At 40.4% G+C, this 22,797-nt stretch overlaps 1 protein-coding gene across 1 annotated transcript; it reads right to left on the bottom strand.

Moving 5' to 3' along the window:
• Positions 1-1,878: 1,878 nt before the first annotated feature.
• adora1b (adenosine A1 receptor b) lies at positions 1,879-4,615 on the bottom strand. Its single transcript, XM_085344499.1, has 2 exons — positions 4,275-4,615; positions 1,879-2,656 (listed from the first exon to the last, which is right to left on the bottom strand). The coding sequence occupies exons 1-2, from the start codon at positions 4,613-4,615 to the stop codon at positions 1,879-1,881; spliced, it is 1,119 nt and encodes a 372-aa protein (XP_085200625.1).
• Between the last annotated feature and the right edge of the window lie 18,182 nt (positions 4,616-22,797).

The following is a 22,797-nucleotide window of genomic DNA, read 5'->3' as shown; positions in this document are numbered from 1 at the left end:
AGCTAAGGGTGTGCTTAATTATATTTCATTTTCAAGGCACTGCTTCTGCATTTTTGCTTTATTTTTCTTAAATAAATAAGAAGCGGGTGCAATATGTTTGGGTTGTTGCTCACCTCAGGTTGTATTTTCTTAGGATTAGATGATGATTTATTATGTCCTGTTATGTAAAACCCTATAAATGTACTTTCTTTTTTACCATGACTGAATTTTGATGTTTTTACTGATGTGCATGGATGTTCTATGACTGATGATGGCATTCTTTATGATTGTTTCCTCTTTTTTATAAAAAAAAACAAAACAAAAAAACAACCACATTCAATTTAAGTTTTAAAAAAAATCATATTTACTGCTGAAAATGCTTTTTACTTTATAACCATATATCATAGAGCACATAGACACTGTGCTCAGTAATAACATTCGGACTAGGAATTATACATTTTATTAAAAAACATAAAATCATGACACAAACATGTATATTTCACTATTCAGTGCTAATCAGAGCTGTAAACCCAGGTTGTAAATTGCATTAACTAAAAAAAGACACATCTTTAAACATTTATTCATCCACTTTTCCCTTAAATGTATGTATTTACAACCCACCCAGCCTCTACTTTGTAGGCATTTCACATGGGTGGAGTGCTTTACTGTTTCTGTTGATCCTGTCTTTTCAGTCAATCAAACAGCTTCACTGTCTGCTCCTGCCTGTCAGATGTTTAAGACAGTGATAGAAATGCCTTAACCTTACAGAAGAGATTGTCACCAGTTTAGGAGAATGTCAGTGTCTTATCCCACCTCTTAGTCTTTTCCAGAGACAAAAGAAAGTTAGTTTACATTCTCACACAGTCTTTAAGTCAGTGGCATTTACCATACTTACATTACTAAGCTAATGCGAAAAAAGTTCATCTTACAGCGTAGTACATACTCACCATCTTCAGGTTGTCATTTCTGGGTCAGTTAAAAGTGGAGCCCACACCAGTTCAGATAATGAATAAGGCCATGGCTGCTACTCTGGTGTTGAGATGTGATAATGTTGTTATTAATGTAAAAAGGGAAACCCCACTCTTACTACCAGATAAAAGAGGCTGGCAGGAAGAGATCCACTCAAGGAGGAGCTTTAAGTGCATCTTGGGTTTTTCCCAGGTGACTTGCTGCTACTTTTTTTTTATCCCTCTTCGTCGCTCCTTCTGCTATAGATTGATACTGCTGAATGACGGGGGGGGGGGGGGGGGGGGGGGGGGGGGGGGGCGTTGAGCTCCTGCATAAAGGAGTTAAGGGGTTATAAAAAACCTTTCCATGATAACACACTACACATTGTTGCCCAGTGAAGACCCTGAAGAAGATATGCTCATTCACAGCTGTGCTGCTTTTAGTCCCATATTTACATTATTACATTCATATATTTTTAGCCACTGTCACTTTAAACTTACACACAGTTATGGAGTAGTAAGAGTTGCCGCCTCCATTGAATATATAAACGTTTAAGAAAGTTGTAATATCTGATTATCTCATACTGACCAACCACAATAACTTATATTGCACATCTTGTAATGTTTCCACCAACTGTTCCACCAAATTGAATAAAACAGTTAAAGCTCAGTGTTCTCAGTTTGTTACTAAGATAAACCAACAGTCACTGTCAGAAAAAGACTTCCATTATTTCACGATTATATGCAACCTTTCTTTCCCTCTCTCTGATCAAACTTTCAGCATATACACTCCTCCTGAGTGAAGACAATTGCTCATCCAGTGATTTAACTGGCTCCCTTCCGCTAAGCATTGTAGCCCTGTGTAACAATGCATGTTACACATTAGACAAGGAGAGAGCATATGCTTTGCCCACTGATCATTACTTCTCCAGGCATCAGCTCTATCCTTTGCTTAGGCTGCATTCTGCCCCAGTAAGGATGATTGTCCTTTATGTTTTTGAGGTGATTCGGCCTTCTGGTTTTGCTCAGACAGAGGCTGGGGTTTAGGGATTTCTGTCTGTGGAGAAAGAGGCGGTGTTGCCTGCTGTAGGTCTAACGTTGGCATCTCTTTCCTGTCACTGGCCTGGGTCTCCAGAGCCGATGTGTCCTTGCAGCAGAAGTACTGCTGCCAGATTTTCCGGAAGGCTGAGCGAAACTTCTTAATGCGGAAAGCGTAGACAATTGGGTTGACCGCAGAGTTGCCGTGGGTGAGCAGGATGGCAATGTAGAGGACGACTTTGGGCTTGTTACGCTCAGGACAAAAGAGTGTGATGCAGTTGATGATGTGGAGGGGGAGCCAACTCACAGCAAAGAGAAAGAGGACAAGAGCAAGGGATTTAGCAAGATTCAGCTCTTTGTCATAGTACCTGTTGGGGTCTGCGTGACTGGTGTTCAGTTTCTTATTGTTAAGCTGCTTGTGGATCATGTAGAAGATTTCTGCGTAGATGAACAGCATGAGCAGCAGAGGTGGGAGCACCCAGCCGAAAAAGTTAAAATAGACCATGTAGTCCATGCTGATGACATTTTCAAACTTGCACGTGGTAATGAGGTCGGAGCTGATGGAGCCGTTCTCCTGGCAGCGCTTCAGGTTGTTCCAGCCTAACATGGGTGTGAGTCCCACAATAAACGCTACCGTCCAACATATCACGACTGCCAGTGCCGCTCGCCGAGGGGTCACCACCCGCTTATACCTACAGGAGTAAACAGCAGAGCGACACGTCAGCACTTTCCCACATAGCATTGTCAGGGCATGCATGTTTTCATTCTTTGTACTTCATTTTTCATATTGTCAGTGTCCTTGGGCTGACAGAAGATGTGATTCACATCTTCACAGCCACAACCCCCAAGACACTTTGTGAAAAGGTCCTTGCAGCACATATTACCTTTTAAAATATGTTTCTGAAATTCTTATCTTTGATACTTGACCTTTGCAAGACTGTTACTTTTTAATGACTTTCTTAAAACCAGAAATGGGTTTTTTTTTAAAGAAAAGAAAGAAAGAAAGCTGCTATTACATACTGGATATTAAAGGTGTTGCAGGCTAGGCTTTCTCATTATTTAAGAAGCTTTATGAAGAAGTAGCCAGAGTCAGAGGGAGGTTAAAAAAAAAGGCAGAGGCTTAAAGATCTTATCACTGCTGTCTTGACTTGTAAGTAAAGAATTTCAGGGACCACAACCTGATACTTGCCCCGAGGCAGGGATGAAAGTAGTTATCTGATACAGCTCATCATGGTAAGTCAGTGATTAGTCATTTTCAGATTACTAATGGTTAATGTTTAATGTAGGATGTTTTGGCTGTAAAGAAAACACCCATATTACCACAGGCTGACCTTTGCTAAAGGGTAGCGTGAGGCAAAACAAGATTCTTCAATTTAGCCCAAATGTAGCAGGTGCCATGTGTAGGATGAGTATTGATTAGGGACCCAGACCTTAAGTGAGGTCTGTGTCAGAAGTGCAGAAAAAATAAATAAATAAAATAATCGAAAAACTGAGCCTGAAAGAGATCGGAAAAGATCAGGTTCTGATCTAAAAACAGGGAGCGTGGTAGAGCATGCAGCATATTATGTAATTTATGAAAATGTTACAATGCTGTATTTGCATATTGTTAAATATAGTCTCTGCAATGTGTGTTGGAAACAAGTGACAATTCCTGAGAAACTTTCTACATGCATAACCCGAGCAAGGACGCCCAGATGCTGCTGTGACAGACAAACTTTACATGGAAAAGTCAAGAGTTAAAACTGATGACAGAATATTACTGTAAGCCTGGAAGACTTCATGGGATTTAACAGGGGACAAGGGTCTGAGGCTTTCATAGGCAATATTCTCAAATAAGTAATTTCTCTTTCCTTCTCGGCTTGTCCTTTTAGCTTTTCAACACCACTGCTTGTGCTTTTACTTTACCCCAGCATGACATGATGTGTCCACCACATACAAAGCGGGAGAAGCAAAGCTGACCACTTCTGTGTCGCTGTGCACCTCTTCAGCACATTAGAGATCCTGATGACAGAAAGACTAATTAAAGTAGTTAGTAGATTGGCCTTGCTCTGTTAAGCTGTCATGGGGAGGCGGATATATATGCATATAAAGAAACTGGCAGACTGGCAGCTTCCTGTATAGTGAAACGAGACCCATACAGAAATCAATGAAACAGCACTGGAACTGTGCTGACTTCTGCTATCATTTCTGGTGAGTACCTCCAACAAATCTATGCTATTTTCATTCGTATCACTTCCCCACATTACACAAATAACGCATGACTCAATCCCGTCCTTAATTTTATCCTTTAGGTTGCAAAAAGGTCGTTACCTGGTCGGGATTTTGACCCTGAGATAGCGGTCAATTGCAATAGCCAAGAGGGCCAGGATCGAACTTTGCGTCAGGACCAGCACCGTGCACGCCACAAGCAGGCAGCTGTAAAAGTGAGTTTGGAGTCCGATGTTGATAGTAATGGCCAAAGGGATGACGAGTGCTCCCACTGCAATATCCGCCAGAGCCAGGGAGACAATAAAACAAAACGTGGTATCTCGCAACGATTTATTAATCTTCACCGCCCAGACCACCATCACATTCCCGATTACAGACGCCACAGCAATTACCACCTCCATTCCGATGTAGACTGAGTCCACTGAGAAGAGTGCCCCGGCCATCCTTGCAGATAATTTTGTCCTTAATAAGAGTGAGCTGCAAAATAAAAACAAAAAAAGCCAACAGAACAATCCTTGACTTTTTCTTCCTGTCAGTACAGAATTTTCCAAATGCGTCCCGCTGTGTCACGGCACTCTCATCCTCCTGGTTAGCAGACCAGATTTAAGTTGAGAGAAAATCTAGTTATTCTGACGATGATACGCAGGTTAAGAGCCACAGTGTCTTAGAATGGGGTGTTTTCCTTTGGAGCAGGTGATTACGGTCCAGAGGCGGCTGTGCGTCGCTGCTGTTCTGAGTCCTGCGCCTTCACTTGGCGGAATACACCTGCTTCTTCGGAGAGGAGCGTTCTTGCCATGCTTTGCGATTTATCCGGGAGGGCGCCTCGTGTTCATCACCCAGCTTTTGTCACTTTAATCTAGCAGTTTAAAAAAACATAACACACATCCAATGAGAAACTACCTGCTACAGAAAGCCTCGCACGGCTGCAGCTCCGACGCGGCGTAATTTCCGTTCACCTCTGCCTTTCTTTCTCTCTCGCTCGTGGCGCTTTCAGTGAAACCAGAAATGCTCTTACTGAAAATAGCCGTGCGGGGTTTCTCGCCTTTCGTGTGGCATTGAGAGTTGCTTTCTTGGTTTTATTAGTCGTTTTCCCCTCGGTTCGTGCAACTCCTTCGTTTTCCACGGAGAAATGAAATGGTGCTAGCCTTCTGCAGGACCGTCCGAAAGAAGTAGAGCGAAGGGTGATGTGAACTCTCTGTAACGCCATGTATGCATTTCTCCCACGCCCTTTGGAAAACTAATAGACCTTGGTCACTCGCCCATTGTTCTGATAAGGCGTGAAGGATTGAAACTGCCATGTAACAAAGGCCATTGGAACTGTAGTATTACTGGAGGGAGGCACACAGTAGTAAGCCACTTATTTACTCCTCCAGCCACATACTAAGAACACATCAGATAGAAATGTATCTGTAATAAAAAGAAATATTCAGGTCATTCTAAATAGATCTTTATGCTGTAGACTTCAAAGGCCTGCACTCTCAGCTTGAAGCAAGCCCATCTGAAAAACTAATGGGATTTAAAATTGGAAACCTTGTGACTGATTTAGATCTATTGATCATCCTTTTTAAAAAAAAAAACCCTTTACAGCTTTGTAAGTGGTTTCTGAAAACGGATATATCCTCCTTCAGAATCTGAAGCAGGAACAGGATCCCCATGGCACAATAACCTGCCCTGTTTCTTCCAGTGACATAAAGAACTTCGAGAAGCCAAGTACTGCATAAAATTACAAGCATCCTGTGCTACCTTTCCAAGGTTCAAAGGTCAGCACCAGGTAGCAATGTGAGTACTGACCACAACAGCCACACATGACTGTGTAGATTGGATATGCAGGTGTCACAGATGGAGAACTGCAAACACTTTGTTTCAGCTGACATTCACGGTGAAAACAAAAGGCAAAGTGAGGGGGGCGGGTGTGTGTGTGTGGGGGGGGTGTTACTACTCTCCGGGATCCACACTGAGAGACAGAGATGACCAGGGGACCAACAGTCAGCAGGATTTCACTGGAGACAATTCCACTCTGTGAGAAGCAGCATGGTGAAAACTGTCAGCATGATGTACAGAGGTCAGCCAATAAGCAAGGAAGGAAGCAGCCATATGGCCCAGTTGCAGCAAATGGCTTGCGACTCACTAGGGACATCTTTTAATGAGCATATGTGTGGTGGCAGTGTTGAGCAAATCAATCATTATAGAGCAAATGGCATGAACTAATTCGCTTGGGTGGAAATGGCTGACATTCAAGATTCTGAATGTTTACACTTTGAAATAAGTCTCATTATCAAGGTCATATCCTCACAGTACTATTGTCTTCAGCTACTTATCAATAAATAGTGTTATGGCTTTGACGAACCCTGGTAAGCAGGAGCAAAGCAAGTTCAAGAGACACCCTCATTTCAGATTTTTTCTCCCACACTTAACATGACATACATAGACCCTTAAATGCTGTCTGATCATGTTCACTGACGCCATCTTCACCGAAATGACGTGCTGAAAGGCTTCAACTTTTTATGGCATCTCCCACTATCTAGCCCTTTATTGAATTACTTTTAGCAACCCGGAAATACTAACAGTTCATTATAAAATATTAACTCAGATTGAATTTGGTGAAAGAAACACATCACCAGAAACTTGGGAAAGGCTGGAAAAGTAAGTGGTACTAAAAAGAGACAGCTGGAGGAACATTTTGCATCTAATTGGGTTCATTGGCATCAGCTCAGATACATGACTGAGTATGAAAAGAGCATCTTAGAGAGGCAGAGTTTCTCAGAAGTAAAGGCGAGCAGAGGTTAACCAATCTACAAAAAAATTAATTAATTCTGCAAATTGTGACCGAAGACCGAAAATCAGTATTGGATGCATGTGATCTTCAGGCCCTCAGGCGGCACTGCATTAAAAAGGCTTGATTCTGTCATGGAAATCAATGGTTGGGAACACTTTCAGAAATCATTGTCTATGAAAACAGTCCACTGTGCCATCCACAAATGCAGATTACAGCTCTGTCATGCAAAGAAGAAGCCATGATCCAGAAATGCCACTATCGTCTCTGGGCCAAAACACATTTAAAAAGGACTGACGCAAAGTGGAAGACTTGAAATTAGTAATAAAAATGTTGTGTTACAGTGCAGACAACAAGATAGGGAGCCTGGGCTACTGCTGATCAGAAGACTTTCACTGAAAACAATATATGCGAGAACTGAACAGTCACATGTATCTCATTATTTTTCCCTGAAAAAATCTGCTCCATAGATGCTCTTAGTTTCCATGCAAACATATCAGCTTGATTGTTCTTTAAAATGAATATAAATATGATATAATTAAAGTTATTACCACAAACTATTGTGCACCAGAGAATGAAGTGTTCCACTGCATTTATTACTTCCTTAATAATAATAATAATAATAATAATAATAATAATAATGGATTGGATTTATATAGCGCTTTTCAAGGCACCCAAAGCGCTTTACAATGCCACTATTCAGTCACTCTCACATTCACACACTGGTGGAGGCAGCTACGGTTGTAGCCACAGCTGCCCTGAGGCAGACTGACAGAAGCGAGGCTGCCATATCGCGCCATGGCCCCTCTGGCCTAATAATATACTTTATAGCATTAAAACAATGATTTAGTGGGAATAAATATTGCACATCTGATTGTAGAGGAAATAGATTTTGCTGTTATTAAATTGTACATTATCATGTGATTTTTGGTTATGTGTTACAAAAATAGAGTTAAGCTGGCTTTAAGTCCTGACCACTGTCTACAGCAGCCTCACTGTGGCTCAGCCCCTGTAGATAATCATATACTGTGAATTGAAGTGCTTTAATATGTTTTGATTTCCTTTTTACACTCAAGAAAAACAACTTTATGGGCACTATAATTTGGTGTAAGAGCTCCTCTCAGAGCTGCCAGCTGGGTGCTCCACACCATTCAGCCTACTCCACGCAGCTCACCTGCTTCTGACCCAGAATGTGTCCAGGAAATTTACCACCACTCACACTCGAAGAATGAGCTGACAAGGTGAAAATGAAAAATCTCAGCAGCTCACATGGCAGTTTGCTGTGCAATATCAAACTGAAGCCCTCATTCGATGAAACATGGAATGTTTTGATGAAAAATAATAGCTACAAAAATGCATGTTAATTCTATATTTATTGTTTATTTAAATTGTAGTTTTTGGCAGAAAGACATACATTTTAAAAACATTAGATAACCCTCAAAAATACTGTAAAGGCAATGTATACAGCTGCACGTCACTCAAACAGCCAAACTAACTGAATCACTCCCAAGGACATGGCCTCAGTGTCATCACTCGTAGCGATCACTCAACAGCACACAATGTATTATAAATAAGCTGGCATTTTGCAATCCAAAGAAGTTTGGTGTGTAAACCAATAAAGGTCTACTTAAATGTTAGAGTGTGGGTGTAGAGTCATTGGTGTAGTTTCCCTAGTGATGGCCTGCAAAATGTAAGCTTCCTTCATTTATGTTTAATTTTCTACTTAAAACCCATATTAATGTTTCTTAACTACTGCAAATATCTATATTACATGACGGGAAACTGCTATGTGGAAGCTGCTGTCACATGCTGACCTTTTTTTCATTTTATTAATAGCACAGCAAGAACAAGGCAAGAACACATTTCATCAAATTTCATTGTCTTTCATTCACACCAGCAGAATAGAACAATACGTTTTACGGAGATTGTGCGCTGTAACTTTTTAATGGCAAAATATTGAAGAGTCTGCTTTATAATGACATCATTTGCAGCTGCCTCCGCTGTGTTAATTGATCCATTGTGTACCATTCCTCCTGACAGAACTACTTGCCTCAGCTATAATGTTGGGGTGTCTGCTCTAAATGTGTCTCTTGAGGTCAGGCGGCAGGATTGGGCTGAACTCAGAGGTCCGACCGGGCCACTGCAAAAGTTTATTTTATTATTTTGATTTTTAGTGTTATTGTCCTGCTCTATCACTCAACTTCCACTAAGCTTCAGGCTGTTGCAAGAGCCACACCTGCATTATCGCGTGAGATGTCTTAATAAAAGTGGGAATTTCACCCTCCATTCCATCATGGCAAGTCCCCATCAAGGCCCCTGAAATATGATGGTGCTGTTTCTACTCTGGGATCATGTTTTCATAATTGTGTTGGTTTACAGTTGTTAATAAACAGTTGCTGCGTGTCAAGGCATGCAAATGTAAGTAAGATGATCATGTGTTTAGAGAGGAGCGGCTTGATAATGTATGCCCTGTGATGGATAGCATGTTCTGTGTAAGCGAGGGCAATGATTTGGGTATGATTTGGGTATTTATGCATATGTAGTCATAAACAAAGATGGTAAGAGCCACAGTGGTACTACATATTTTCCATAATCATCATTTGTAGCTCCAAATCCTACTATGTTTTCCAACAGCCTCCACTGTGTTTGTTTGAATTAGCTGGTCATTATGGATGAGAACAGCAATTTGTGTGATATTATTTTAAATGGAAAGAAAAAAGATGGAACCGTTTTGTTTGACTAGTTTACACAAACCTGGTGTCACTTCCACAGTCTCACATGCAGATGTTTGCCCTGGGCCTTTCGGCATACTCTGGGTGCTCAGTGAGTCACAGTCACAGTGAGTGAAAACCAGTAAGTGCAAAATGAATCTTGAAAAGGGCACACAAACCATGGTCTCCTGCTTAATTATCTTGTAATTACAGCACTTTATCTTATATATTACAGGACCCGCAACCCACCGTACATCTGTTATTGGGCCACACGATCTGTAATTTAAGTACTTCCCTTTTAAGTGCTTCTCTGTGTAAGCAGTCAAGTTGGCCTCTCCTCTTTTGCATTAAGTTCTTTATGCAAATCAGAAGCGCTCAACATGACTCACCTCACCTAAAAACTCCCAAAAAAGCCTTTTAAACTAACCACTGACAACCGCACACAAGGGGAGCTTCAGCCACTGCAAGAGTTACCTCTCATCACAGTTTTTTGTTGTTGTTTTTTTCAAAACCAGATTTGGCTGAACTGTGGGAGCAGGAGGGCACCAGTCAGTCATCCACTGGTACACTCTACAAACATCCCTTCACATATCATTGACTTTATCATTAATTCAAACAGTTTGTTTTCTCTGGTAATCCAATATCTCCTCAACCATCCAGAGACTGACGTCAAAGGGCACCTTTTGTGTATCTTTGGAAGCCTGTGGCTTTGAAAAAAATGGCAGTATTTACTGTATCCACTGAACAAGAGAATGGCATTGTTTACATGTAAATACAGATATTTTTGAGAGTTCACGCGTTTGCAGACGCTGTACGTCTGCAAACGCTGTAGCCAGTTGGCTTAGCTGAACAATTATATTAGTTACAATATGACAAAAGATGCCGAAACGCACCTCCAAAGCTCAACAACTGATACATAATATTTCATACTTTTAATAACCTAAGGATGACTTGACAGCATCATTGCTTTTTTGCTTAGTTAAAAAAGACAGGTGCATTTAATAGTAAGCATTATATCCAAGGTCTGAGAGGAAGGGTGATATTTTATTAATAAGATAAATCCTCGCACTCCATGTGTGTGTGTGTGTGTGTGTGTGTGTGTGTGTGTGTGTGTGTGTGTGTGTGTGTGTGTGTTTGTAAGTGTACTAAAACGTGAATAGGAGTTTTACTTAAGCAAAAAAAAAGAAAAATGCCAAACCCAAACTACAGGCTCGGTAATGCAGCTCTGTGGGGAGAGGATCTCACAGTCATCCAACACCAGCCCCAAATAAGATTACAGTGCAGAAAATACTGAGGTTATCAAATTCTCTGCTGTGTTTCCCACAGCTCTTCGCCCCACATGAAAGAGGCGGCAGCAGTGAGTGCCCCTCACTGAATCTCTCTCTCAAAATTTCAAGGTTAGAAATGTAACTCAAGTGGCATGTTGACATTTTTAATATTCACTTAACATCCCCGCCCAGCTCCATGATCAGTGCTTGACTTGGGTGAAAGCTTTTCAGCACCTCCCACAGATGGTTTTACAGTAATAAAAAAAGAATTTCCAGCCGCCTACGCAACATCACAGAATTATAAGCGGCTCCATTTGCAGACAAAAATAGAAAAGAAAAAGTAAAGAACCCACATCCTGTTGCCTTAAGTGTTAGTGAGTGGGGCGCAAATTGTTTTCACCACAGACTTTGGTAGCAATTAATGCTGATCTTAAAAAAGAAAAAACATTTCTGATGAGTCTTATCTTTCTGCTTGTGGGTGTGGAGATACTGAAGGAGTTCTTGATAATGATGAAGACTCCCCCTGCTTCCTTTTCTCAATATGTGCTCCTTTTGTTGCTTGACAACAGTAACAGAGAAGTTCTTTGACAGCAGCGTGTACAGTAGCATCCCTGCTTGATCACAGCTTCCACATTAAATATTGATGCTTTACATTTTATTAGCTGTCAATACAAATTTCTAATTAGTCTACAAGGGTGATAATTAGCAGAATACAATGTGGAATGGCTGGGTATGCTTATTACTGCATAAACAAGGCTCCCACTATAGAATTTCCTCAGCTCGTATTCAGAGGAAGCAAGAAGAATAAAGTGAGACCTGAATAATTATAGCTTTCAAAACCCAAGTCAGCAGTTACCTTTGAAATCAGGCTCTTGTTCTCATTCACCTCAGCAGCACTGAACACTCCCTCAGTTTGGCATACAAAGGCATCACCGGGGAAACTGGTAGAGAATCACTGAAAGGGAAATGATATAATTAAATAGAGAAATGGGAGAGATGCGTCAGTTAGGGAGCAACTACACAGATGAGAGAAAAAAATAAAGGGAAATGGAAGGAGAGGTGGGAAAAAATGTGTGGGTTAATGACAAAACTCCGAATCTAATCTGTTTAAGAGGAGTGGTCAATCCTGTATCAAAGGACTTGGTGTGGCCTCTTGTGCATTTATCGCTTCTAGATGGGTCTTTTAAGTCACAGCCCATTTTGCTGCGATGTTCCTTTGAAAAGAGACTTTGGAAAAGCAGGTCCTGATGAGTTAAAGAAAACTGGGTCAAACATGTAGTTTCAGCTCTCTGTGGGAGAAGATGTTGTGCTACGGCTTCGGCTTCTTTGATGTCGGCTCAGTGATTTTGGAGGCTGCCAGGATCCAGTGTTGTAATAGAAAGAATTAATAATCAAGCCTAATTCTATAGCAGGGTACATCAAAACACTCCAGTATTCACTATGCACAATTTGAATACTAAAGGCTGTCTGTTTGAATTCCGACTAGATGCTGTTGATTAGACAGCAGAAGCATTTCATCTTGTTTCATCAATTTATTCCTATTCGTGCCTGAGTGTTTGTCTTATTGTCCATAGCTTACATAATGTATAACTTACTGCTGACTCTGTTTTTGCAAAGAAACAAAGCTGTGCTTGTATTTCACTGCTGCACATCAGTTTAAAAGGGCAGGCACGGCTGCATATTAAATTGACAGCTGTGATGAAATCAGGTGGTTGTCTTGGTCAAGCTGGTTGTTTTTTTCTTTGTTTGTCTGTTTGGTCTATTTGTCAGGCAATACTATGACTTCCTGTGACAGCCCTGTCAACCTTTGTTTAGTGGCTTAATTATGCCAAACTGTCATGAAACTGTTTTAACTACTACTTTTTAGATACATAATGTCTGTGAGACTCTGCAGAAAAATCTGGAGAAACCTAATGATTTGGGTTGTGAATAGTTTAGGTTTCTGCTGACCTGGTAGCAATCAGCTACTGACAGCAGAATTGCAGGTGTTATTCTGCCACGGCTTTAACGCATCTTCTAGAAACCACTGAGTTTTTCACAACAGCAACTGAGATCTTGACTTACTGTTCAGTTTATTGGATGTCACAGATGTAAGCGTGCACATCTTGCACCTCTCAAGGCAGCATTATTACCTTTAAAAATGTAATAATGTTTCCATTTAGTTTTAGAGACGTTGATTCAATTTATGTGGTCAGTGTGGAAGCTGCAGCTTGTGTTGTAATACACTGAGACAAGTTTATAATGTTAGTCTACCCTTATTCATATAAACAAAGATCCAGTGCTATTCTGCATTATTTGTTTGTGTGCAGGGAATATGCACGCTGTGTAATGGCTCTTCACTGCATCTGCCTCGCAGCTGTGCGTACAGAAAATGTGTTGGCCAGTCTCCATAAAACAAACCCCACCACCAACAACCCATGGGGATTTGTTGGTATAAAGGACCAACCTTAAGGCTGACATCCACTCCGCCTACTGGAGGAAAAATGACCTGGCAGGTTACTTTTGCATCACTTAACTGCGCTGCATTCACATTGCATGTACGCTTGCATGTCTCGCTGCAGCATTCTTCCTGTTCACCGCCTCTCAATCAGATCTTTGACTGATATGTGGAAAGGCTGATATGTAATGGAGAGTTATGCACGCAGGTCATCGGAAGCTTTTTGAAATAACCAGAACATGAAGTAAACACTGTGAGAAAGACATGGTTTTCTTAACTTAACTGCCTCAAGCTGTGAAAAATCTCCATGAATAACAATCATTCCTCAGCAGAATTTGTAGGCACTTCAAAAACCAATATTCTCTTCGCCTCTCAATTAGAATATGACAACCCTGGGAATGAAAATAACACTATCTGTAATAGTTGAGTCAGACAGAAGGATGAGTGAGATTTGTGCAAATTGTTTTACTCAAAGACACTGTCACTTCTTCACAGAACAGCAATGCTACTTGTAGTCCTTAAAAAAGAAAATGAAAATTAATTTCAAAGGGTCATCTGCCTCTTGTCACTTCAAGTTCCTTTCAAGCCATCCAAGGTCTGAGAGGAAGGGTGATATTTTATTAATAAGATGAATCCTCGCACTCCATGGCCGCTTGCTTTTTCAAGAGCTCTATTGCACGTGAAGAAAGTGTGTGTGTGTGTGTGTGTGTGTGTGTGTGTGTGTGTGTGTGTGTGTGTGTGTGTGTGTGTGTGTGTGTGTGTGTGTGTGTGTGTGTGTGTGTGTGTGTGTGTGTGTGTTTACACAAATAGAGGGCTATTGGTGCTGCAGGAAATAATTACAGCAATGTGGAATGCATTATTCTTCCTTGTATGCTAGAAACCACCAGGCAATAAAAAGAGATTCCCTACCGAGGAGAGGATGAAATTCCAGTGAAATGTGCGAATGCATTATTAACATGAGAAGAAAAATGATTAGGGACCATTTTAATCTGTCATTTGAATCATCATGATTAAATTATCAAGGTATTCATCAATGCAGTGCACTCTTACCTACACGTTCAAACTGTAAATTGCTCATTTGAAGTTTCATTAAGTTGCTGTACTTTTAAATTGCTGAGGGAACTAATATTGTGTCCTTTATTATTTACACTTACACTAATGCTGCAGTCAATGCTGATTGTATTGTATTTATCCATCAGTTTACCAGTCCACCCTCCATCTCTGCTTTCATCCATCACAGATCCATCCATCTAGCCATCCTGTCCATCATCCCAACAGCCTATCACTCTGCATTCATATACCAACCTTCAGTCACACCTCCATGCATCCAAATACACATGTGACTCCAGGTTCAGGTTTTTTTCTTTCAGTGTTTTCACTTGATATTCGCTTGGATTGCTTTTTGACCCTCGCGGTGCACGTGGCAGTCTTGATTAAGTGCTTCATTTTGGAGTAAAATGCATTTCTTATTCAACGTTATATGCACCCTCCATCATTCAGCACCCTCCATGTTGGTTCCTATGGCAACAAATTTCAGTGTGGGAACTAATGCCTTTTAGAGTTTTTCACTCAAGGGAACATTTGTTTGGATATAAAGTCACTCACGTAGACTTAGAGACACATGACGCACTTATTTACCGCAGTGAGGCCAAGCATGAAGTTTTAGCTGTCAGTAGAATGGAGAACTGGAGGTAAACAGATGAGACTGCTTTTGAAAAATCACCCGGTGAGCATTTTCTGCTCATTTTCCCTAAATCCTTTTAACCTGAGGCTTTGAAAAGCAAACAACTCAAATGTTTTACGCATGGCTCAGTCTACGTAATTCTGAAGACACTAATACTTGTGACAATAAGGTGAGGGTCCTCAGGGATCGAGACCTCCTTTTTAAGAGTGTTGGACTGGGGTAACCTGATAGCTGAGTGGTTAGAGTACACAACCCATGCGTGCATGCCCTTCGCAGGGAGTCCCCCAGTGCAGCTGGCTCTTATGCTTCTAAGACTGCTTCCTGCATCTATTTACTACGACTGTCAAATAAAGGCTTACCCACACTGTGGGTGAATGGAAAAGATACCGGGACAACAGGGTCATATAAGGACTGCTGGCTTTGGGATTTTAAAAACCTGCAGAATGAAGTGGCGTGAAAATGTTTTTTTTCCTCTAACATCTCAGGATTTACTTGGATACAACTTTGAGAAGAATTACCCTGGAAGTTTCTTAACTTGACAGATGCCTTTTCTGGTGGCTATTGCAGTTTCCTGCGTTTTATCACACAGAAATGGAGAGAGTAAATTTTAAGAGTCACAACAAAGATCTGCCGAAATGCATTAAGGACACTCGTGGCCTCAAACGAATAACTGTCAATGCTGGCAGGGCACAAACTGCTGACAGACTCAGTGCTAGTAAAGCTGAGGTGTTACAAGACTGTGAAACAGCCAGTGGCACCTTCTCCTCTATTAGCATATTCATGCACAAGAACTGATTCTGAATGACACAACCCAACACACACGAACTGCAGCTGCAACCCCAGGCTTGGTGCTAACTTTAATGATATATGAAATCATTAAACATCCAGAAACGTTAGATCAGCTGGCCACAGTGCTGAGAGGCACCTTTTTTTAAAAGAAAAAAAAAAATCTCTGCTTGTTAAATAAAATGCTGAGATCACAACTGGGAAAAACTAAAAACCTTTGCAGCCAATTTAAGATATCATTTATTTATTAGTTCACATATGTATTACCACGTTGGGCAATCAAATACCAGCTGCAAGAGCCGTTGCATCACACTAAAGACTGATTTGAATCACTGAGTATTTAGGTTGCTGCACATTAATCACACCTGATGTTAGTGTGATGCATTGCCTTAAAAAGGTGATTTTTCAATTCAGGTTAAACACAAAATCATTTGTTAATAAATGTTCAGCCCAAAACTCTGACACTGAATCCATTTAATCTTTAATCTAGAACAGTCACAAACAAACATTGATAAGTGATCTGAAATCATATACAATCTGGAGTACTGTAGATTTTGTTATGCAGTATTGTTATTGTTATAACTCTGAAGGTAAATTTCACTGTAATCCACTGTAAAAAGAGGAAAAAAACTGCAGGTACTGTAAAGTTGTGCAAAAAATTAGCAATATATAGAAATGAAACAGTCAAACATATGAAATTTTTTTCATGCATAGTAAGTTTTTTGGTAAGTTCCTGAGCTTTATGGCTGCTTTTAAAATCAGTCCATTCAGTCGCAGCAACATATAGAAAAGCAGTTACAGATGATATAATTTTTGCATCACAGCAGCTCAAAAGTCCATAAATAGTGGTCCAGGATTTGAACTACTAATAAACAGCTAAAGTTCGATTTTTACACTGTTCTGGTTCATCTTAACATGCTGCTTCTCTTAACAGCTTGTGAGAAATGTACAGTAGAATTGAACAAATGGAACATTTTTGGAATCTTTACTTCATATAAAAAACGTTCACATGCATGGTTTTCCACTGATTCAGAAACGGAAATTGGATTGGGCAGCATGTATATGGTCAGAAGCCATTCATGGTCTCCTTTTCCTACAGCGGTAAACTGGTTAAAGATCCATTTAGGTGACATTAAACAGATGATAATAAAAGGCTGGCATTCACCAGGACCATTATGATGTCTCACCAGAGAATAAACAAAAGAGATTAACGATGAAAGAGCAGTCACCGCCCTGGCTCTGGGTTTCAGCTCTGAGACTCCACAAACCTCCTTATGGCAGGTGAGCTGTTTCTACCTTAAAAAGCACTTTTCGCCATACATTGTAACTACTAGCAATACTCACTACTTCATGGAGCTACTTCATCAGCTGGATGAAGCAGACTTGGCTATATATCTTATCTCCTGCTTTCAAATCCTATTCAGGACAAGCTTACCTTTAGTAACTGCAACACATAAGTGGCTTTTTATTTAACTGAACACAAAAGCTCTTAATTTAAGCACAACTATTGAAACTTCTGTATCCCAGATGACACCATGTCACCAATTAGATGACTGACCTGAACTAACTGCTGCCATGCTTCTCCATCCCCTCACTTTGCTGACTCAGGTGTAGCTATTTCCTGACAACATGCAACGCCACACATTTCACCTAAATTCACCTGGGCAGCCACTCGCTTCCTTGTTAAACTGATCACTGCTGTCACCTGCCAATCCCACACTTCAGTACTAGTTCATCCACCTGCTGCAGGGTTTTAGTGCTACAGTCCAAGAGTCCCTCATTATCTTACACGTCTTGTGACTGTTGTGCCATCCTTTGCCACTAAGAGTTAATGAATGTCTTATATTTAAAGCTTGATTACTCGACTTTGCTCTCATTCACTGAACCTATCTGATGTTATCCTCCACCTGAGTTCGAGTTGATTGCCTTCAGTGTTGGCGTGTGAGATATAGAAACCTGTCTGATCGCCGTGAGAAATTATTTAATTGTTCAAACAGATTGTTACAATGGTTACAGTTGTTTCTGCTGCCCCGCTCATGCTGTGTATCCAAGTAACACGTTCATTTGATCAGCTCTGTGTGTGTGTGTGTGTGTGTGTGTGTGTGTGTGTGTGTGTTATAGTTAATGATCCCCCTCAGTTCATTAACTATGTACAAAACATTTGTACTGTAGAGTCTAATCGATATCACAGCCTTTTAAAGCTCCCTGCAGGGACTTATTTTTCTGGCCTTGTTCATATAATGTGTTTTTGCTCATTTCTGCTTTGAGATCATGTTACAGATGGTCACCCCTATTCCTTTGTGTTTCTCTTGGCACATAAGTATTCTGGAGTCATATTTCTGCCAAACCGAAATCATAAAGTTGATCTCTGTTTTTTAAATGCCCCATCCATCTCAAGGGAGCCACATGTACTAGCACACACCGTGGTTTACTCTGTATTGCCTTCATATATTTTGTTATTCATAAAATTCTCTGTGGCATAGTATACTGAACAGAGAGTCCTGTGAGGAGGAAGGAGATTTTCTCAGCCGGATTTATGTTGTATGGTTTACAGATAAATGAGGGCACAGATTAAAAAATACACTTACGGCTCACATACACAGATGCCGTGATGCTGGAATCCAGATAATCCCTGTGTTGTTAAGGTATCTGCTGAGATTCGTTGATCTGGTCAAGTCTACACAAGCTGCGTCAACGTTAACATCAGTCACTGATACCCAGTTAAAGAAATGCCACAGAGGAATCGTCAAAATCTCTGCTGCATTGAGTGATGTGTTTTCTGACCTAATTTGCTGTTGTTTTTTATTTTTTAAGACGGCATTAAGTTTTTGAAATGCCCTTTGATATCTCATACTAAATGCACATGAATAATACATCCCAAGGTCAAGGTCTTCCATCAGTTCTTTAAAGGATCTACTGAGGATCTGTGTCCTTACCCAAGGGCAGGGCATCTGGAGCTCGCTTTCTGTGTATGCTGATTACTTACAGTCCATAACCTTTCACAAAATGAGACTATGAACTCAGGTTTAAGCCTGTTTGGCAAGTCATATTAGATTGGTTACTGCTTACACATCATTGCTAAATGACCTCTAATATGGTTATTATCTTTTGGATGCAAAAATGTTCTTATGTGTCTAGCTATAGTAGATAGTCCGCCAACTACTCTCTTTGAGGGTGATTGTGTACAGAATACATATTTTATTGTATTTTTTAACCATGTCTTCTTTCTTCAGTTGTTACCCTGCTTTATTTTAAACAGGATCAAACAGCTGGAGACAGCAGGACTCGTGCTGTGTTGTGATTGGTGCTTAGGGTTAGGGTAGGTTGTCTCAGAAAGCATAACTGATCCAGTTAGAGAACCAACCACCAGGGCTGAACATGAAAAAGCAGTTCGCTGCAGTTCCTTCCCAACAGAGGCTCGTATTAAAATAACAAATTACACGGCATGTTTACAGCATGGTACAAATAAAGGTTTTGGTTTCTACAGCCAAGTTACTCCTTTGTGAAATTATTAAAAGAGGTGAATTTTTATAATTCACCTTTCTAAATTATGACGCTTAAAGTTATGTCTTACTGGAGACACGGACGCTTAGTGCGACACGTGGTTATTGTCTCGTCTTGTTCAGCATTCAGAGATACATGCAAAAGATGGAGAAAAGAATCTTCAATCAGATTCATGCCTGTTTATGTTTCCTGGTTGCCAAGACTCTTTGGCAACACTTCAACAACCTTTTTTCCACCTTTACTAAGTTGTGGCATTACAACATTATTTGTAAGTTGCAAAGATAGCCTCATGGCAACATGTGATGTTGTAGAAGCAACAGAAGAAGCCAACAGTGAACTGCACCTTAATAACCAAGATCGCTAACTGGTGCTAATGTTAGCTGACAACTGTGAAACAAAGTTTTTCTTTTTTCTTAAATTCATGTTCATTGTCAATAGAAAATAGGAGGGAACGTGGCAGAAAAGAAAATGTGGATATGATCAGTCATTCAGCTGAAACGAGCTCAAACAACCTCACAGCTTCTATATACACACACTGTGTTAATGCTTTCCAAAGCTGAGAGCATTTAACCTCTGAATGTTAGCTAAAAGTGACCATCAACATCATGTACAATGTGAATTTGATTTAATGTAGAACAAGAGCAATCTCATCCAGTTAAACATATACTTTATATCAATAAAGGAGCGATTTTGGTCAGTTGTGTATTTATTTTCTGTTTGAATCAAAAGATTAATTAAATCCTCCTCAATTTAAAACTTGACTGCAACACCCAAAGGTCAAATTGTTGTAATTAAACACACCACCACAGAGCAGTCAGGAGAACACTTGATCCAAAACCAAAGTAAACAGCACTCGGCAGGTCCAGTCTTTGTTGTACCAGAGACGAGACCGGAGGGGGCACACAAATCTTTTAAAGTAGCTTAACCAACTCCACAGGGCAAAACTGCTAAATTATAGATACCTGGAGAACTAAAAGTGCCAGTTCTTGTAATGGAAAACTTTAAGCAACATGAGAGAGGGAGAGAGATGCTGTTTTTGAAAATGAAGCACAGTATCACAGTGGAGAGAGGTGGGCTTGGCATTAATATTTGATCTTTCTTATCCTGTCTTTCCTCTCACTGCTTTTCTCTCCCTGTTTCTGAAGAGACCAGTTCTGCTTCAGTGTTTGTCTTTGCTGAAGCGTTTCATGGCCTTGGCCACTGCTTCAATCTCAGCCCCTTGTTCCCATCGAGACCAATCCCAAGTCACGCCTGCCAGTGTTATGACAGTCCAACACTGACAGACACTTGTATAAAAAACAGATGTTCCAAGGCGGATATTTCTCTTGCCATTATCGTTTTAATCACACAATTACATTTTTTTTCAACCGTTGATATCTTTCCTGCTGTTCAAACAGTGCATACTTTTTTATTATGTCCAGTTTTTCTCAAGTGTCTCTTCTTAAGGCGTCCACCTCACCGGCCGCTACACTTCTCCATCTGCACTGATATTAAATTCAGCACTCCTACTACCGCCACCCACAGACACGTGTTCTTGCACTCCTGCAACCCCATGTTTCATATTACACCAGCTGCTGCACAGTATGAGCATTAAGCTCATGCTGACATGAGGGCATTGTCAATTACGGGAAAGCTGTAATGTAAAACTCTGGGGTGCTCTCAATGTGAGGCTAAGCACCATTTTAATCAGAAAACAATCAAAGATGACGTTAAATTCAAACAGGAATCTGACAGCTAATCCCCAGCATGTCATCATAGAAATGCCAATTTAATGGTGATGGGGGAATTTGCGCCCCATATCTTTGGAAGTTTTCCATTTCAATTGCCAGATTATTTTGAGTGCTATAGTACTGTGCATGTGTGTTTGTGTGTTTGTGTATGTGAGTTTGTGCCTTTTCACTCATTTTCTGTCCAACAATTGCCCATCAGGTGAAATCACTTGCTAACAGCTGTTAAGTGACAAACACTAACATTTTCACCCCTGACATGGTGGCAGGTTTAACAAGCTGTGCAACAGTCCTCAGGAAGTGTGTCATGTCTCACCTTTCAGCACTAGCATTTCTAGAAATCCCTTCACTTCCTAAAAAGAAGCACTTCTCCCAAGAGAGCGAGACATGGCAGAGCTGGTGGCATGTCATCACCTCATTTCGCTGCTCTTCTCACCTGCACAGGTTATGTGGTGGATGATGTGCAGAGGTCATTTAAAGATTATGTGAATAGGATAAAAATAGATAGATCCATAATTCATTTTACAAAAGCGCAGCTTTGTCATTTTGTCTCTGTTTGATTTAATTGTTCGATTTTAAATCCATTTTTAGCTGTAAGCTGTTTCGAGGTTATGATGTGTGGTCTTTGTCTTTTTTTGGGCAGGACTACATGACTGTGAGAAAGAAAAAAACTCCCTACAGCTGAACAGACAAAGATTCTGTCCGTGCACAAGACAGAATTGGTTTTGGGTTTTTTCTTTTTTTTCTGTGTCAATAATGGTGCAAAGATTGTGCCTTACAAAGGTTTCTGCCAATAAATATTGGAAAATCAGTTTGGTTTCATTGCTCAGTTTATTTTTTCACAGCATTCCCCAATTTTCAGAGGCGCAAATGTAATTTGACAGTTGGCTGCGGTTGACAAGCAGTTTTACAAGCAGGTAAGGCCCATACGCTTGCTGTGACAAATGGAGCAGAAATGATATATGAAGCCGATTCAAAGTGTTCAATTTAGGTTTCCTTGTAAATTTAAATATAAGGTCCAGAAAGCTGTCACTGCAAGGCTGAAGAAAAAGACAGAAAAAGAAAAATCCTATCTGAGACATCAAAAGCACAAAAAAGCTTGAAAAATTACAGTACTAAAGTCCAATGGACTTATCTCCACGATTAAAAAACAAACGAACAAACATTCAAAACACATAACCGAGTCAAGTAGCCTTTTTGAGGAGGTTGGTGTATCATTGTCAAGGTCTGTAGTTAAGAGATGCTTTCATTAATGTTTACAACAAGGTGCAAATCACTGAACAGGAAGAGCAGATTAGACTGTGCCAGAAAACATCTAAAAGAGCCTGCACAGTGAAAAAAAATCTTTGAACAAATGAAACCAAAATGAACTTGTGCTAGAATGATTAGAAGAGAAAAGTATGGAGAAGGAGAGAGACAACTCATGATCCAAAGCATACCACATCAAACTTGGTGGAGGCAGAGAAGCAGGTCACTTGTGTTTAATGATGATGTGGCTGCTGAAAGAAGTAGCAGGATGATTTGTGAAGTGTACAGGACTCTACTCTCTGCTCTGATTCAGCCAAGTGTAAATGCTGATAGTCACTCAAGGCAAAGAAATGGGAAATTCTTCTTCAGTCAGTCAAACAGAATGTAGACAGCCAGAAAAATGCAGCAACTGACGGTGGCTATATTAAAGCCTAACAGAGCAAATCAAGGGAAGAAACACAGCATTTAGTGATGTCTATGTGTTCTA

The sequence above is a fragment of the Diplotaxodon limnothrissa genome, linkage group LG20 (assembly GCF_057381915.1).
Source record: "Diplotaxodon limnothrissa isolate DT_005_m linkage group LG20, D_limnothrissa_male_GT1.1, whole genome shotgun sequence".
Lineage (NCBI taxonomy): Eukaryota > Metazoa > Chordata > Actinopteri > Cichliformes > Cichlidae > Diplotaxodon > Diplotaxodon limnothrissa.
The sequence above is the reverse complement of the archived record's forward strand: the minus strand, read 5'-3'. Positions and strand labels throughout refer to the sequence as shown.